Below are 19935 nucleotides of genomic sequence, written 5' to 3'. Positions count from 1 at the left end.
TAGGTCATCCCAGAATGTTGAGTTGAATTCCCTGTGCTACACAGTCAGTCCTTGTTGGTTATCAGGCTTATATATAGTAGTGATATCAGCATGTGCACGCTCACCCCAAGTTCCTGATTTATCCTACACACACACACATTTCGTCTTTGGTAACCATTGTTGTTGTTTAGTCACTAAGTCATGTCCGACTCTTCGTGACCTTGTGGACTGCAGCACACCATACTTCTCTGTCCTGAACTATCTCCTGGAGTTTTGGTAACCATAAGTTCATAATTTTGAATAAAACCAGAGACTGGTATCCAATAGTCAGTTGATACCAAAGGTCTGGAATTCAGGAATCGTGTCTGGGGTATACAAGTGATTTGTTAGGTCATTAGCAATCAAAGGTTAACATTTTATTACAAGTGTTTACTGTAATATAAACAGTGTGGGGAAAAAAAGAGAAAAGACAAAAAAGGGACCGTCTTAAACACTTAACAGTAGGAAGAGTGGTTCATTTATGCCACAGCTGTATAATGAAATGTGATTCATACCTTAAAAATGGGTACTGGCCTTGTGATTTTTTTCCTCTGTTAGTGATACTAACATCTAACATCACCAGGGTACTTACCACCATGTCAAAATAAAGTGGGCGTTACCTGCCATTAACCAAAATCCCAGAAATAGAGACCTGGTTGAAATTAAAAGGAGTCACAGATTCAAAGAAGTATTTGAATTGTATTCCGCCAGACTACAAAATGGGGGAAGCTTATGAAAGCAAAAAACTGCAAGGTTACAGTGAGTTTACATGAATTGTTTCTCAAGAATTGTATTTGGAGCCGGCAAGGAGTAAGCATGTTTGGTAAGGACAGATTGGTTGGGATCTGAACTGTTGCATGGGTAGAAAGGGAGACCTTGAGACCATAAGGTTGCAACTGGCAGGTGTTGTTTTGAGTATGGCTGGCAGTGTCCTTGGGTCAGGTACAGTTCAAAGAAAGTTCAAGTTCTCAGTGGTGCAGAGACATGTCTGAGACCAGATTCTCCATGGCCACCGGGCTCCATTTTTCCTGCCTAAACTGCGATTATTCCATTTTCATTTCCATTTGTCATCACTGCTTTAAGTCATCGTGTCCTCGCTGCTGCCGGGTGAGGCAGAAGCCAGAACTGCCCTTCCTTCACAGACGAGGAGAGTAAGGCCAGGTCATCCTCAGCAGTGACCCCAGGTTGCCCAGCCGAGCCACGGAGCCCAGGTCTGCCAACTGTGGAGTCTGGGCTCATCACCACTGCACTGTATTTTCTCTTGCTACAATTTTCTGATTCTGTTTTCCATTATAAAGAAGTACACAGGAACGACAGGCCCTTTCGCGGGCCTCTGGTCTAATTACGCCATGACCTGGGATAGCGCTCAGGAAGCAGCCCCCTCCCCTCTGCTGGCCCCTGTCTGCCTCACCCACACCTCGTGAGCTCCTTCCGGAGCCTTCCGGTCAGCTGCCCAGGGCAAGTCTGTGGAGCTCAGCCAGAAGCCTAGTATCCCGACTTTGCCTTGCGGGAGGCATTTAACACCAGTCCAGGCAAAAGGAAAAACCGAACACAACACAATCTACTAGGAAAATGTAACCGTTTGTTCCTCGATTATGTTTTGTCTGACAGTAGATGCGATCTATCAGGATTCCTAAGTGGGTTTGGGCTGGTGCCCATTTCATTGTGCCTCCAGAAGGGCATGCCAGGAATGAGCTAGAAAGAGACACAAGGTCCTGAAGTACCTCAGGATGCTTGTTTGGGGAACAAGAGAAGGAAACTGCGGCCTCTAGAGAGTAAGACTGCTGGCAGCCTTCTTGGGACTCTCGGCATTGTTTTTTGACTTCCCGGTGTGGCCGCCTGACCAGGCACAGGCCTCAGCAAGCCGTCTCCCTCAGCATTTCAGTCCCTTCCCTCCAGGCTGAGTTAGTAGCATCTCAGTGAAAGAAAAGAAGTACAGGTGGTTTTCTTGTGTCAGAAATGTTACCTCTCTGTGCAAAGGATTCATTGTTTGGCCCAAAAAGGTTTCAAGGACAGACCCAACATCACCTTGACAAACACTGAGGCTAGTGTTTGTCACTAGCCGGGCTGGCCCGTCTTGAGCCCCAGAGCGTTTCCAGATGAAATAGCCATACTTCAGCTTGCTGAAAAACCAGCAGTTCTAGTTCCTGGAGACCACCCTGTGAATTAAAATCGGAAGGAACAAGGAGAAATTGAAACTATTTTAAGCTCGGCCTCTGGGACTTATTTTAGGAAGCATTATTGATCATACTGCAGGGAAACCATGTGTGTTCTCGGGTACCAGGAGCCAGTATCCACATGTACCCGTGTGAAGTGTTGGTTTGATCTCATGACACAGCCTATGGGTCCAAAGGGGGCTGTGGCCACAGAAAGAATTCAGGTTGAGCCTGTTCTGTGCTGAAATGAGACTGAGCTTATAAAAAGAGCCTTGTTACAGCTGCCCTGGGAACCGTAACTTAGAAGCGTTTTTGTGCCATTAAAGCCTTTTCAGTAAATGAATTGAGTCATAGCGTTTGTGACCCTTCTGGGTTGTTTTAATGTACTTTTTTGTTCCTTTCTTAATTAGTTACCGTGATCAGAGCACCTTATGAGAAAACTGTTCTGCCAGTCTGAATCTTTTTCTCATCAGTCACCATGTCACTTTGATTACTGTCTTTTGAACTTTATTCACCCTTTATCTCACCCAGATGAACCAGGGGTCACCACTGTTTCCTGCGTGGGACTTCAGGTCACAGCACCAAATGGCTCTCAACTCTCTACTAGTTTTGCTGGCGCTGTTTCTAGATACATATACTAGGATAGAAAGAAGTGTTCTTTTACTGAAAAGGAGCACCCTGTGAGTTCATGTCCACTGTGTTATGTCCTTTGACCCTTAGGTCTCTGCCCTGCCCCTTCCCAAGGCATCCTTTCCTCTAACATCTTTCTGTGTTCTCAGCCTCAGGTGTGTTTACTAGCAGCTTTTTGTTTTGAACTTCACTGATGAGCATTGCCCTACGTTACGCTTTCCTTCGTTTCCACTGTTGTCGTCAGGTTTCTGCCTGTTGTTTTTGAATTTTCTGCAACCTTTGAGGTGGGTGGAGAAAGGAAAAGGACAAATCTCCACCACTGGTCAAGGTTTAAAAAAATAGCTGTTCATGACACTTGGTGAAGTCAGGCTGACGGCAGGGTGCTGGCATGGTGGGGTTCTGGGTTGCAGACTGCCAACTTCTCCCTGTGTCCTCACATGGTAGAAAGGTCTAGGGACTTCCGTGCTACTGCTGTTTAGTCGCTAAGTCGTGTCTGACTCTTTGCAACCCCATGGACTGTAGCCTGCCAGGCTCCTCTGTCCATGGGATTTCCCAGGCAAGAATACCTGGAGTAAGTTGCCATTTCCTTCTCCACTGGGGACCTCTATGGAGCCTTTTTTTCTGAGGGATCTTTTTTATAGAGTGCTGATCCCATTATGAGAGCTCTACCCTCATGACCTAATCATTCTCCCAAAGGCCCCATCTCCTGATACTGTCACACTGGACATTAGTTTTCAACAGGTTTGGGACAGGGAGATACAAACATTAAGTCCATAGCAATCTTTAACTAACAACATCTGCAAAGAACCTATTTCCAAATAAGGTCACATTCTGAGGTTTGGGGTGGGCATGAATTTGGAGGAGTTACTAGTCGATTTGTCTCGGGAGTATTGATTCATCTGCTTGTAAAGAAAAATTAACATAACATCCTATAACCCAGCCATCCCACTCCTGAATATGTACCCTAAAGAAGTGAAAACTTGTATTTACACAAAAACGTATCCACAAATACTTTTAGCATCTCTGTTCATAATATTGTCCCAAACTTTAAATGGGGGAATAAACAAGTTGCTATACATTCATACAGTAGAATACTACTTAGCAAGAAAAAGGAATGCACTTTGATTTCCACAACCACAGGATAAATCTCAAAGGCACTGTCCTGAGTGAAAAGACCTAGTCTCACAGGGTTAAAAGCTACATGATTCCATTTGTATGACATTCTTGAAAAGACAAAAACCGGAGGGTTGGAGAACACAGGAGTGGTTGCCTGGAGTTAGGGTGTGGAGAGATTGTGATGATAAATTAGTTTCTTGGGGTGGTGAAACTGATATGAATCTTAATTGGAGTGGTGGTTGCAAGAATCTATACATGTGTTAAAATTCATAGAACTATACATTCCCCCAGAAATCAATTTAAAAAAAGATTGTTTCAGGGGCAGGGAGTCTGAAAAAACAAGGATCAACATCTTACTAAAGGTGCCGAGTTGTCTTTGTGTGTGTGAATGACAAGATGGCCCTGAAATGAAATGAAATGTTAGTTGCTCAGTCATATCCGACTTTCTGTGATCCCATGGACTACAGCCCGCCAGGCTCCTCTATCCATAGGGTTCTCCAGGCAAGAATACTGGCGTGGGTTGCCATTCCCTTCTCCAGGGATTGAACCCGGGTCTCCCGCATTGCAGGCAGATTCTTTACTGTCAGAGCCACCAGGGAAGCTCTAGCTTTTCTATAAAGTTTACTTTTAAAATTTTGTCTCTCCTCATAGAAAAAAACTTATGGTTACCAGAGGGAAAGGGGAGAGAGGGATAAATTGGGAGTTTGGGATTAACATATACACACTACTATATATAAAATAGATAATCGACAAGGACCTGCTACATAGCACAGGGAACAGTGTATATACAATATCCTGTAACAACCTATAATGGAAAAGAATCTGAAAAAGAATGTCACACACACACACACATATATACATATATTCTCCCTTGCTAGATTTGGAATGAAATACTTCTTGTCTGATACATAGCTTTTAGTACTTATTACTTAGTAACAGATATAATATCTTATATGATGCTGTTAAGGCTTCCCTGGTGGCTCAGACGGTAAAGCGTCTGCCTACAATGTGGGAGACCTGGGTTTGATCCCTGGGTCAGGAAGATCCTCTGGAGAAGGAAATGGCAACCCACTCCAGTACTTTTGCCTGGAAAATCCCATGGACAGTGGAGTGTGGTAGGCTACAGTCCATGGGGTCGCAAAGAGTCAGACACTACTGAGAGACTTCACTTTCATTTTTTCTTTCGCTTTCATGATGCTGTTAATTAAATCTTGCAGCGAATCGAGTCTTCTCTGCAAAATCATAAGCCTCCTTGAGAGTGTACCTCATCTTACACATTTTAAGAGGCACAGTGTTGACCACATGTGTGTTAGTTGCTCAGTCATGTCCGACTCTTTGCAAACCCATGGACTGTAGCCTGCCAGGCTTCTCTGTCCATGGAATTTTCCAGGCAAGAATACTGGAATGGGTTGCCATTTCCTTCTCCGGGGATCTTCCCAACCCAGGAATCAAACTCAAGTCTCCTGAATTGCAGACAGATTCTTTACCATCTGAACTACCAGGGAAGCCCTGTTGACCACATAGCAGATGCTTAATAATTATTTGCTGATTTATTGATTGCTGTAAGCCTGGTCTCTTTTCTTTAGAGAACTGTTGTTAAGTATGTCCACCTTCAGCAATTATTTTTTCCGCTATAACAAATAGAATAAATAACAGCCCTTTATTTTGGGAGTTGGAAAGAGGCAGAAATGTTTTTAAAGAGATGGAAGAAAACCGTCCTTTTTTTTTTTTATCTCTATGTTAATGGCAATGGGGAAGACAAGTTTCATGTTCTGGGGTTGGATCATCTAGCTTACACATTCATGAAATGGTCACCACTGAATTGCATGGGCATGAAAATGTTCTTAGTAGGAATACAAGTAGAGAGGGGTAATGAAATGATGGTTGTCTTCATCGATAACTTGGACTATTTTTTTTCTGGCCATAAGTGTTTTTGAGGCTCTCCCTACAGGTATGCTGCCATTAGAGAATAATCAATAAAAAACCATGAACCAACTCTAACCCCGTATGCCTAACGTATTAACCAGGGACCCACATCCTCTGCACCAAACCAACTGGCCACTTTGCAAATCCAGAGCATTGAAATGAAAGCAATGTTAAAACAATAATTCTGCTTCCAGTGTTCCTTCTTACTGAACCTATTCTTTGTTAGTGTGTCTTAGTCAATTGCTTCCCCCCGAAACCTCCCAAGTACATTGAAAAAAGAGCAGAACAGTAGCTTAGCTGGGATTCTTCATCCCTTTAATCATATGTGAAGCATAAAACAGGATGACTGATCAGCCACCCCTACCTTGCATCCTTAGTAGCTCGGACAGATGGCAGGAAGAAGCTTGGATTGCCCCCCCTCCCCACCTCAATTTTTTTTTTTAATATTAGACTTTATTTTTTAGAGCAGTTTTAAGTTTATGGAAAAATTGTGCAGAAAGTACAGACAGTTCCCATCTAAACTTGGATCATAAACCACAGAACTTACTGTTATAGAGAAAGGGGCTACAAACCCATGATTCTCAGGACCGTGGATTTCTGAAAAGCTGCTATACACAGTGCTCTCCCTGGCTGGACAATCACAAGAGAGATCACAAAATCTAGAAATGTCTAAAAGCAAAACAAGAAATAATTAAATCTGGAAAGACACTGCAGTTCAAGGAAGAAATCTAGTGCGTCCTTAAAACACATTCCACATTTATCAGTGTACCTTTCCCTTCTGAGTTGTGTGAGTTATGACCACATGACTCAGCATCTGTCTGTATTAAATATGGGCATCTCCCCTTCTCCATCCAACCCACGCCCATGTTTACCCTCCTGGGAAAGTCTTTTTTAAGAATGGAGTTATTAATGGCCACATAATGGTTCATCAAATGGATTTATCATAATTTCCTTGGCCATTCTCCCATACTGGAATATTTTGGCTGTTTGCTTTTTTTTTTTCCCTCTTTCCCTGTGTTTTTTCTTGCCATTATATTAATGTTGCAATGAAAATCTTTGTGCATTAAGCTTTTCATTTATTTAAGATCCTTAAGATGAATTCTTAAAGCTTAAGTTTACCAGATCAAAGTATATGAAGACTTTAAAAATACTTGATATTTAATGTTCATAATGCTTTACAAAAAAGGGAAAATTACCCCCTTTTCATTATGGAATCTATAAGATAGTATTTACTCAGGAGATTTGCCTTCTGGTTGTAATATTGCTTAGTTCATATTAAAAGAGGGAGTTTATTGAGTGTTCATTGCCTAGTTGGGGGAGGAAGGGGGCAGAGGTCAGAAGAGTCAATCAGATTGGCACTGAAACCCACTACAGATGACTTGTGGGTGGATATGTCTGATAAATAACCACAGAGGGGAGCATTATGATTGAAGGTATAGAGAAGGTACCACATTTGAGTCCCAAACCCAACTCCCATCTCAGAAAGGGACAAATTCTGCCCAAGAAGCTCCCAAGAGCATGAAGGCACATAGCACCTATGTCAGGTGACAGCCTGATGGAGCTTTGGCTTAATGTACCAACATTAAGGGGCTTCTTCCCAGTTGGTGCTAATGGTAAAGAACCCACCTGGCAATACAGGAGACCTAAGAGATGCAGGTCCCATCCCTGGGTCAGAAAGATCTGCTGGAGGTGGGCATGGCAACCCACTCCAGTATTCTTACCTGGAGAATCCCATGGACAGAGGATCCTGGCAGGTACATTCACAGGGTCACAAAGAGTCAGACACAACTGAAGTGGCTTAGCACACATGCACACCAACATTAGGATGTATCTCAGTCCTCAGCTATCTCAGCAGATCTCTTATTCCACCTCACAGAGCTGGTGGTTGGACCAGAGTTCTGGCAGCTTCTGCTGCTGCGACTGCCACTGAGGAAGCCCCAGTGAATAGTTACTCTTGCTGTTTTCCTTTGAGGCCTGGCTAAGCCTCTGTTTGTAACAGTGTTGGCTTAATTCTAGATGGTGCCCTAAGCTAAGCATGAAGATGAGACTGTTTCACCCCTGCCATAGCCTCTGATTACATTACGTCATGGCCACTTCCTGCTTCCCTGTTGCAGCCCCTCTGTGCACCACCCAAGTCAGCTGGATATGGGGTGAAGGAGCAAAGAACAGGATGTAGGAGCCTAACAAAACCCAGAAGTCACTCAATATCACTGATATTTTAACTGGAAAGAACTCTAGTGGTCATCTAGGTCACTTGCTCTCAACCTCATTAGGGCCACAGATCTCTCTGAAATCAGGTGAAAGTGGTCAAACTCTGTTGCCAGAAAGAAAGCATCTCCCCAGGTGTTGGGTACAGCTCCAGGATATTTCACAATTCCCTGATACCCATCCATCTAGACGATGCCTTTTATTCTGCAGATGAGGCCTAAAGGAGGTGCAGGGTCTTGCCCAGGGTCACACACAGGAGATAACTGAATTCAGACTCAGCTCTCCTGATTTTCAGTGTGGGACCCATCAGCCAATACTAAGAGATTTCCACTCTCCATTGAGGTCTATATTGGGAATTATGGAAAGTTAGGGTGCTTACCGACAGATAGAACTGGGGCTCATGAAAAGAACCTAAGATCAATTACTAAGCAATATTCCTGCCATAGATTCTTCTCTGGAAGATAGAAGCTAATGTCTTCCAGTCATTCAGCAGCATGTATTGAGCACCTAGGAGCATCTTCTAAAAGCTGTAATCATTGGGAGATTAATAATTTATTGGAAATTAAGACTTTTTGTAATCTCAAGCCTGAATAGAATGTTGAGGTCCTCAAAGTGATCTTTTTGTAGCTTTGTTCAGGTGGTGAGAAGCACACCCTGAAACACTGACTGCAAAAGTGCTTGTTATTTCATGGACTTGGATGTAAGAATAAGTGTCATATTAAAGAAAGAGTCCAGAGTTGAAACTTAAAAACTACCTAAGTATATTCTACTGCAGTCTCAACAGAAAAGCTCCAAGTCGTTGGGGAGTTCCCAATAACAGCTACTCAGGATATATATTTTTCAGTAGCAGGAGGAGAACCAGATTCTAATTTCATCTTTCTGGAAAGAAACAGGAAGCACTTTTGATTGATATTTATCTTCTCAGTTGGGTGCCAAGAGGCAGCCTTTTTATCACTGGAGGAGTCTGATCGTGAAGCCTGGAGGCTTGCCCTGAATCTGAGCTTCTCTGCCAACAGGCAGTGTGACCTCGGGCAAGGCACTTTACTTCTTGTGCCTGCTCAGTCATTCAGTTGTGTCCGACTCTTTGCGACTCTGGACTGTAGTCCGCTAGGCTCCTCTGCCCATGGGATTCTCCAGGCAAAAATACTGGAGTAGGTTGCCATTTCCTCCTCCAGAGGATCTTCTCAACCCAGGGATTGAACCCACATCTCCTGCGTCTCCTGAGCCTTAGTTTTCTCATCTGAAAAGTGGAAATAATAATACTACCCTGACCATGCAGTTGTGGAGTCAACATAAATGACTCCTGGCCTGACAGCCTGTTCTTTCTTTTGGAACGAATATTAATTCACCTTGTATTTTGGGGAATAGCTTCCCAGTCTGTCTCTCTCACTAGATGATAACTTGTGAAGAGCAGGAACTCAACCCTTATCTTTGCAGCCCTCAAAGCCAAGGGCACCATTTTATATGCAATTGAGTGTATAAGTCGGGGCCTGATTAGGAGGCCTAAACCACAAAAAATTTGAACAGGGAGAGTGTAATATAAGGAATTATTAAACTTTGATGGGCGCTGGAGCAGCAGCTGCGCGGTGCTGGAGTGACTTTGAGGATATGTCCAAGGGCAAAGGAGAAGCCCAGCAAGGTGGTAGGAGGGACGAAATCGTGTTTAGAATCAAACCCCATACGCGCCAGAGACACTTAGAGGGCTCAAATAACCCTTGTGCACACCAGGACCCAGAGACCCCACAGAGACTGAGACAGAACTGTGTTTGAGTGTCTCCTGCAGAAGTACAGGTCAGCAGTGGACTGCCACAGGGGCAGGGGCTTTGCGTGCAGCAGACCTGGGTATGGCATAAGCCCTCTTGGAGGAGGTCATCATTAACCCCACCATAGAGCCGCCAGAACATGCACAGGACTGGGGAAACAGACTCTTGGAGGGCACAAACAGAACCTTGCGCACACCAGGACTCAGGAAAAAGGAGCAGTGACCCCACAAGAGACTGACCCAGACTTGCCCATGAGCGTCCAGGAGTCTCTGGCAGAGGCCTGGGTCGGCAGTGGCCTGCGGCAGGGTTAGGGGCACTGAAGGTAGCAGTGCATGCATGGGACCTTTTGGAGGAGGTTGCCATTATCTTCATTACCTCCACCATAGTTTGGCCCCAGGTAAATAACAGGGAGGGAACACAGCCCCACCCATCAACAGAAAATTAGATTAAAGATTTACTGAGCATGGCCATAGCACTGGTCATAGCAACACAAGAGAAGACTCTACACGTGGACATCACCAGATGGTCAATACCAACATCAGATTGATTATATTCTTTGCAGCCAAAGATGGAGAAGCTTTATACAGTCAGCAAAAACAAGACCAGGAGCTGACTGTGGCTCAGATCATGAACTCCTTATTGCCAAATTCAGACTTAAATTGAAGAAAGTGGAGAAAACCACTAGACCATTCAGGTATGACCTAAATCAAATCCCTTACGACTGTACAGTGGAAGTGAGAAATAGATTCAAGGGTTTAGATCTGATAGACAGAGTGCCTGAAGAACTATGGGTGGAGGTTCGTGACATTGTACAGGAGGCAGGGATCAAGATCATCCCCAAGAAAAAGAAATGCATAAAGGCAAAATGGTTGTCTGAGGAGGCCTTACAAATAGCTGAAAAAAGAAGAGAAGTGAAAGGCAAAGGAGACAAGGAAAGATATACCCATTTGAATATAGTTCCAAAGAATGGCAATGAGAGATAAGAAAGCCTTCCTCAGTGATTAATGCAAAGAAATAGAGGAAAACAATAGAATGGAAAGACTAGAGATCTCTTCAAGAAAATTAGAGATACCAAGGGAACATTTCAGCAAAGATGGGCACAATAAAGGACAGACATGGTATGGACCTAAAAGAAGCAGAAGATATTAAGAAGAGGTGGCAAGAATACACAGAAGAACTATACAAAAAAGATCTTCATGACCCAGATAATCACGATGGTGTGATCACTCATCTAGAGCCAGACATCCTGGAATGTGAAGTCAAGTGGGCCTTAGGAAGCATCACTATGAACAAAGCTAGTGGAGGTGATGGAATTCCAGTTGAGCTACTTCAAATCCTAAAAGATGATGCTGTGAAAGTGCACTCAATATGCCAGCAAATCTGGAAAACTCAGCAATGGCCACAGGACTGGAAAAGGTCAGTTTTCATTCCAGTCCCAAAGAAAGGCAACGCCAAAGAATGCTCAAACTACCACATAATTGCACTCATCTCACATACTAGCAAAGTAATGCTCAAAATTCTCCAACCAAGGCTTCAGCAATATGTGAACCAAGAACTTCCAGATGTTCAAGCTGGTTTTAGAAAAGGCAGAGGAACCAGAGATCAAATTGCCAACATCCATTGGATCATCGAAAAAGCAAGAGAGTTCCAGAAAATCATCTACTTCTTCTTTATTGACTATGCCAAAGCCTTTGACATTGTGGATCACAACAAACTGTGGAAAATTCTTGAAGAGATAGGAATACCAGACCACCTGACCTGCCTCTTGAGAAATCTGTATGCAGTTCAGGAAGCAACAGTTAGAACTGGACATGGAACAACAGACTCAGACTGGTTCCAAATCAGGAAAGGAGTACATCAAGGCTATATATTGTCACCCTGCTTATTTAACTTATATTAAGAGTACATCATGAGAAACGCTGAGCTGGAGGAAGCACAAGCTGGAATCAAGATTGCCGGGAGAAATATCAATAACCTCAGACATGCAGATGACACCACCCTTATGGCAGAAAGCGAAGAACTAAAGAGCCTCTTGATGAAAGTGAAAGAGGAGAGTGAAAAAGTTGGCTTAAAACTCAACATTCAGTTAACTAAGATCATGGCATCTGGTCCCATCACTTCATGGCAAATAGATGGGGAAGCAATGGAAACAATGACAGACTTCATTTTCTTGGGCTCCAAAATCACTGCAGATGGTGATTGCAGCCGTGAAATTAAGAGATGCTTTCTCCTTGGAAGAAAAGTTATGACCAACCTAGACAGCATATTAAAAAGCAGAGACATTACTGACAAAGGTCTGTCTAGTCAAAGCCATGGTTTTTCCAGTAGTCATGTATGGATGTGAGAGTTGGACTATAAAGAAAGCTGAGCACCAAAGAATTGATGCTTCTGAACTGTGGTGTTGGAGAAGACTCTTGAGAGTCCCTTGGACTGCAAGGAGATCAAACCAGTCAATCCTAAGGGAAATCAGTCCTGAATATTCATTGGAAGGACTGATGCTAAAGCTGAAACTCCAATACTTTGGCCACCTGATGCGAAGAACTGACTTATTGGAAAAGACCCTCATGCTGGGAAAAATTGAAGTCAAGAGAAGGGGATGACAGAGGATGAGATGATTGGATGGCATCACTGATACGATGGACATGAGTTTGAGTAAACTCCAGGAGTTGGTGATGGGCAGGGAGGTCTGGCGTGCTGCAGTCCATGGGGTTGCAGAGTCGGACACGACTGAGCAACTGAACTGAACTGAACTGAAACTTTGATAAGAGTAATTATAAAGATGTAAAGAGAAGTCTAAAGGGTACCTAAGGCTGAGGAAGTGGACACTAAGAAGAACAAACTCAGAAGGGGCCCACCTCCATGGCTGGAGCTTGATCTCCTTGCAGAGATTTTGATCATAGCCCACTGGATGGCAGAGAAGTTTGCTGGGTTTCCTGGACCAGAGGTGGTCCACAGTTGCTGGGTGGCAGAAAAGTTCCCTCTGGGTACAAGTGAGATGAGACTGGTGGGCAGGTATATAGTCAGGGCACCATTGGCAATGTGAGGCTGGAGCAGAGGGGTGCCTACATCAGAAGGGCCACCATGAAGGCCAGGACTCCAAGGTCAGCAAGCAGCTGTGCACTCTGGACGTGCAACTGAGACAGAGCAACACTGCATTCCCCTCTCCCCCCAGCAGACTGTGCAGCAGGAATAAGATTCACACCAGGAAGAGAAGCCCCCTTCTTCCTGCAAGTTTCCTCTAATACATGGCTTAGTGTCATACTCACTGTCAAGAAGAAGTGCTTACAGGGTCTAGTCTGTTAAAGCAGAAACTAAAGGGTGAATTTGGAGCAGAAGGGCAATAATGTAATAATGTGATAATGGGTGATCCAAAACTATGTGAATTAAATTAGGAAAAGCCACCTAATCTGTCAATAACTCCCTTAACCCCTGTTCATTTCCCCTTCTTTCAGTCCCATAAATTTTGCCACCAATAAATGTCAAAGCTCTCTAACTTCTCTTGTAATTTACTCTGTAGCAGCTCATTTGCCTCTGGGGTGTTCCGTTCTGTTTTGTTTTCTTAATGAGGCACGTGTCTTCTCACACACACTTAAAAGAGACTCAAGCGAAAAGAGAGAGAGTGAAACACACAAACACCCTGAGACCCGGTGTTTCATTTCGTGTTTCATTTCTCCACTTGAACTTATTTTCCCTCCATTTTTCCATTTCATTTCAAAGCAATCTACCTATCCCTCCCAAACACTTTGGAAGTGTCTCCAAGCACTTGACTTCACCTGGCCGTGTTCGGAATCAGAGCTGATCCAGGAACCAGTCTTCCTCTGCCTTTAAGGAAGATGCAGTGGCCTCCTCAGTTCAGACTGGGGAGTCAGTCTCCTTGAACAGATCCGAAGAGTCCAGTGTCTAACCATTATAGAAGGAAATGGTGACAGAGCAAACAGCAGCCTGGGCAGATAATTGCCAGCACAAATATTATTCAGAAAGCATTTGGAAAGGACTAGCAGTTTCAACTTGTAAAGAGCCCTCCAGATGCTATCTTGAGGGAGAACATGTTATTAATAGGCTCCAAATTTGTGTCAAGACAATGTTCTTAGGCATCAACCACCCTCTTCTTCCAAAATATTGCGTTCTCTTCTGGAGAGTCAGATTTAATTAGTGTTAGCAGATGATTCCCTTGTAGGAATTAGCTAAACAATGAGATAGGGATACAGTTAAGGCTTTCTCCAAGGATGAAGTGATTTGCGAACTTAATCATTTTACTATCCTTCAGAAGTGATGAAAAGATATCCCTGTAAGGTCAGAAAAAAATGGCAGTGGGGAAAATAGAGGAACTTAGTCCTCCCACCAGAGTGTATATCTATATACGTGGCTCTCTTACATATTTCTTTGCAAGTGTTGGGCATTCTGGGCCAGTAAAACCAAACCTAGACTGACAAGAAGCCATCTCAATACTTTTTCAAGCTCCACCTTCATACCCCTACATGTACCAAAGAAATCGTGCTCTTAAATGATCAAGAATAATACAGTGGGTAATAGGATTGTGGACAATCTTTATTTTCTTCTTTTTGTTTATCTGTATTTTCTGCAATGAGTGTATGTTATTTCCAAAATTAAATATATGTAAACACTTTAATGAAAAAAAACAACCTTATTTTTCTTCTCTAAATCTCAGGCTATATTACTGCTTTTTGTCTCCTATCTACCCAGAACCTTTTTAGCCTCTTCCCTCTCCCTGTTCAGATTAACTGCCAAAAATCAGCAGACTTCCTTTTTGGAAGAGATTTATTTCTTCACTCTTAAACTTCTAAAACAGCTTGTTTTATCTTCCTCCCCTCACCAAGCGGTGATTGATGCTACACCTGCCTCTGATGTGACAAAATGTAAGCGGTGAATAAAAGCTTCTCATGATTCTTGCACACTCTGAGGTAGTGGAAAGCTCTCACTAGGGGCACTGAGCCATGTGGGATGCTCTGTGGGGAGTTATTCTGCCTCACGCACCACTGGGCCAACTTGCTGCACCTTGAAGATTGCACCCACCGTCACTAACCTTTGATTTGTTGCTCTGCTCTTTCAGATTTTTGACAATGAAGCCAAAGATGTGGAGAGAGAAGTTTGCTTTATCGATATTGCCTGTGATGAAATTCCAGAACGTTACTACAAAGAATCTGAGGTGAGCAATAGACGGGGTGTCATGTGGAAGCGAGTTATTCTTTCAGCAAACTTTTGTTAAGTCCACCCTGACCCAGGACACATCCATCTGTCTTTGTGTTGCTTCAATTTGCTGTTACGTCTTACTGAATTCTTGACTGCGAGTCTCAGAGTGGAGTCCCTACTTCTCGGGGCCCCTCACTAACCCCAGCTACCACTCAGTCTCAGTGTAGCCTTCTGTCCCCCCAGCTCTGCCATCATTCTGGGCAGCAAAATAACTCGCAAGGCTGAACCAGCCAACTGATAACTGGCCTATAAAACACAGTGGCCACCTCTGGCTTCCTGTTTGGCCAGGCCTGGGGCCAGCCTGTCTCCCCCCTCTGCAGGGGCTGTGTTTTGTTTCCATCTTTGGGATCTAACACAAAGAAAAGGCTCAGTGAGTCCTCCTGAGTGAATATTGAAACTTGGGCAGCTTGTCTCTGCCCAGAAACTTTGTCTCAAAACTGAAAGGACCTTCATAAAGCCCTCTCCTTTTTTTTTTTATCTTGACTGAGAATAAATTTAAGAGAATATCTTTCTGTATGATTTCCACCTACCAGAATCCACTGTTTGCCTCAGTGCAAACTTTTATCCTGTTAGTTTAAGTCCCCACTTATGGCCTGTTAGTATTTTATTAATGGCTGCTGATGGAACTTGGGTGACTCCCTTGTAAATAACGTCTCAGCCCTGCAACAACAGATGCTGGGCTATTTTTGTTGTTTAGCAACGTGCAGCCAATCACAGTATGTTTGGACTCGTGGCCCTTTTCTCGTCCTTGAGCTGTAACACATGGACCTTGAAACTCTTTCCTCGGCTTCATTAAGGCTGATTTAAGATGTAATAAATAAACCCGGTAAGAATGAATTCCACCGTGACACACGCTGGGCTCTGAGTGTGGTTCAGATTTTTTTTGCCTTCACCTTTTGGGATTCATTTGGATGTCAGAGTCTAACCCAGTCTTAGCGAATGCCTAGCTTCTTAATTGCAGGCATGTGCTCTGCAGCTGCTGTCCCTTCAAATCTGGGAGAGGCTGATGGGAATGACTCTTGGTGGGACTCAAAGGCTGAGCCTTTGAACGTCATCCATTTACATTATACTCTGCAGCCAGCCACACTCATGAATTTTCAGAAAAACAAAGCAAAATGCTCTCTGCATAACTGTGGACCTGCTCAAGAAGAGAAATTTGGCCTCCCCTTGTCTTTCTTTTCTGTGGTTTCATCTCAAGGCCACCAGTACTTACGGGGCTTCAGTGACGGGGAAAGCATCATGCAGTGCACGGGGTGAAGCTGTTGCCTTGTCGCCTCTGTGGCTCCTTGAGCCTCGGGGGCTGTTGTCTTACCTGAACATCCTGGTCCCTTTGGTAGCTCAGGTCTTCTAGAGAGGCAGTGGTGCCAGAACACTCTGAACTGATTTCAGCTCTTCTTCTTAGATGGCTTCAATGTGGTCCTGCCTGGCATCGGGGAACCCCTGATTCAGTGGAAAGTCTTAGCGCAGATACAGAATACTAATTACAAAATCGGCAAGACTCATTTCTAGTCAGCCAGTGCCTGACTCATCTCCCCGTGCTTTGTGCTCCCAAGAACCACCACTGGAAAGCTTTTCCTCATTGACACAGATACTCGAGGAACATTTTTTTCATGCTTCGCTGTCATTCATTTTCCCAGGCCATAGTGTATTCTTTTCAAGATACAGTTTGACCAAGGAAATGAGAGGGGAATAGTCATTCATGCAGTAAATATGTACTGAGTACTCACTGCGTGTCACAGACAGTATTTAGATGGGGACATGGCAATGAACAGAAGAGACACAGAGGATCTCTTCCCTTACAACACTTCCAGTCTAGCACGGGAGCCAGACAATAAAGAACTAATTCCAAAATAAACGTGTGGAGTTAAGGAAGTTTGCAGGGAGAGACCGTAAGGAAACTGAACATAAGATGATGGGATCAGGAAAGATGCTCGGGAAGACATGACCCGCAGGAGGAAGAGAGCTGGGGTCAGTGCTCCAGGTGGAGGTGACAGCATGCATGGGGGTCCCATGGTGACACCTGTGAGGAAGCAAAAGAGACCAGTGTGGCGGCAGCAGCAGAAGGAAGAATGGCAGGAAGGGAGGTTGGGAAATGGGATGAGGCCACGTTAAGATGCTTAGATTTTATTCGCCTGCGGTAGAATGCCTCTGAAGAAATTAAAGCTGGGGCATCATGTGCTCTGATTTATCCTTTTAAAAGTTTGCTCTGGGTGGAGAATGGACTGTCCAGGAGCAGAGTGGAAGTCAGGAAACCACTGAGGTCATCGGAATTATCTACTTTGTTGGTTATTTAGGTTATATGGTAACTTGAGCTGGAGGGCTGGGAACAGAGGGTTCTGAGGTATCTATTGAAGACAGAATTGACAGGGATTGGTCATAGACTGGGTGTGAAGATAAGAGAAAAGGAAGAGTCAGGATGACCTTAAGGTTTACTGCGTGGACAACAGATAGATGGGGGTGAGAGAAGAAAAGGAATGGGCTTTGGAGAAAGATGGATGGATTTTGTGATGCCAGTGAGACATCTGGAACAAACAGAAATGAATCTGGAGCTTAGATAAGAGATCTGAGCTGGAGACAAATTGGGGAGTATTTTGGAAATAGAAGAATTTAAAGTCCTGAGGATGAATGAGAGTGAACAAGCATAAAGTATAATGGGAAGGGAGTTCAGGTCCTAGTATCACATTTAGGACAGTAGTATTTGGAGATCAGGGAGAGGCTGGAGAGGCCCCAGGAATCTGCAAAGAACCGGACAGAGAATTAGAAGGAAAGCAAGAAGAGGACACCAAGGAATGCAAGTTTCAAGAGAAGAGAGCGAATGGTTATGCTTAGTGCTGCTGAGAAATCAAATAAGATACGAATGGAAAACTGTCTCCAAGAGCAGTGGCTCTCAACTGAAAGCATCCTTACCCCACAAGGATGCTTACAATGTCTGGAGACATTTTTGGTTGTCACAACTTGGGAGTGCTACCAACCACTAACCACATTCTAGAATGAACAGGACAGCCCCCACAACAAGAGTTGTTGTTTAGTCGCTAAGTTGTGTCCGACTCTTTTGTGACCCCCTGGTCTGTAGCCCGCCAGGCTCCTCTGTCCATGGAATTTTCCAGGCAAGAATACTGGAATAGGTTGCCATTTCCTTCTCCAGGGGATCCTCCCAACCCAAGGTTCGAACTCGAGTCTCCTGGGCTGCAGGCAATCAGGTTCTTTACCTCTGAGCCATCAGAGAATCCCAACCCTCACGTGTTAGTATGCCAAGGCTGGAAAATCCTGCCCTGAAAGTAAAGGTCATTGGAGATGAATTGGATTTCATTCATTGGAGATCTGGATTTCGCTCATTCATTCATTCATTGGCGATCTGGATTTGCTCTCACACCCAGAGCCACCCTTGCCTGTCCTGGAATCCTAGGGTTACTTAATGGATGTGGGCGAAAGGGACCCCAGAAGGCTCGGCCCTGCACATTGTGTCAAGCACTGCTTCCCAAATGATCACCAGCCTACATTACCTGTAGAATTTTTTCTCACTCTCCCTGGCAGTTAGACCACAAAGGAAAGAGCATAATTGGGAATTGCAATAAAACCATAGGAAAAGTGTGTTCTGTGGGATTCCCTTGTGACCCAAACCCACCATCATTCGACTTCCAGAATCCAGATTGCAGTATGAACCCACCAGAAGGGAGAGAGTGAGTTTCCAAGTCTGTTTGGGTTGTGTGTCTTTAGCCAGGACTGAGAATGAGGGATAGAGATACCAAGGAAACATTTCATGCAAAGATGGACACAATAAAACACAGAAATGGCATGGACCTAACAGAAGCAGAAGATATTTAGAAGAGGTGGCAAGAATACACAGAAGAACTGTACAAAAAAGATCTTTATGACCCAGATAACCACAGTGGTGTGATCACTCACCTAGAGCCAGACATCCTGGAATGTGAAGTCAAGTTGGCCTTTGGAAGCATCACTATGAACAAAACTAGCGGAGGTGATGGAATTCCAGTTGAGCTATTTCAAATCCTAAAAGATGATGCTGTGAAAATGATGCACTCAGTATGCCAGCAAATTTGGAAAACTCAGCGGTGACCACAGGACTGGAAAAGGTCGGTTTTCATTACAATCCCGAAGAAAGGCAATGCCAAAAAATGCTCAAACTACCACACAGTTGCACTCATCTCACATGCTAGCAAAGTAATACTCAAAATTCTCCAAGCGAGGCTTCAACAGTACATGAACCGAGAACTTCCAGGTGTTCAAGCTGGATTTAGAAAAGGCAGAGGAACCGGAAATTAAATTGCCAACATCCATTGGATCATCAAAAAAGCAAGAGAGTTCCAGAAAAACATCTACTTCTTCTTTATTGACTATACCAAAGCCTTTGACATTGTGGATCACAACAAACTGTGGAAAATTCTGAAAGAGATGGGAATACCAGACCACCTGACCTGCCTCTTGAGAAATCGTATGCAGGTCAGGAAGCAACAGTTAGAACTGGACATGGAACAACAGACTGGTTCCAAATTGGGAAAGGAGTACGTCAAGGCTGTATATTGTCACCGTACTTATTTAACTTCTATGCAGAATGCATCATGTGAAATACCAGGCTGGATGAAGCACAAGCTGGAATCAAGCCTGCTGGGAGAAATATCAATAACCTCAGATATGCAGATGACACCACCCTTACGGCAGAAAACGAAGAACTAAAGAGCTTCTTGATGAAAGTGAGAGAGGAGAGTGAAAACGTTGGTTTAAAACTCAGCATTCAGAAAACTAAGATCATGGCATCCGGTCCCAACACTTCTGGCAAATAGATGGGGAAACAATGGAAACAATGACAGACTTCATTTTCTTGGGCTCCAAAATCACTGCAGATGGTGACTGCAGACATGAAATTAAAAGACACTTTCTCCTTGGAA

General features: G+C 43.9%; 1 protein-coding gene across 1 annotated transcript in view; it reads left to right on the top strand.

Annotated features, from left to right (window-relative positions):
• PITPNC1 (phosphatidylinositol transfer protein cytoplasmic 1) overlaps positions 1–19935 on the top strand; it is a 145697-nt gene that overhangs the window by 85982 nt on the left and 39780 nt on the right. Inside the window, exon 7 of the mRNA XM_081583197.1 lies at positions 14889–14984. Coding sequence (XP_081439323.1) covers positions 14889–14984 — 96 coding nt within the window. The remainder of the gene's footprint in view (positions 1–14888; positions 14985–19935) is intronic.

The sequence above is a fragment of the Giraffa tippelskirchi genome, chromosome 3 (assembly GCF_054371585.1).
Source record: "Giraffa tippelskirchi isolate mGirTip1 chromosome 3, T2T-mGirTip1v1.2.pri, whole genome shotgun sequence".
NCBI lineage: Eukaryota > Metazoa > Chordata > Mammalia > Artiodactyla > Giraffidae > Giraffa > Giraffa tippelskirchi.
Note: the sequence above shows the minus strand (reverse complement) of the source record. Positions and strands in the feature narration are given on the sequence as shown.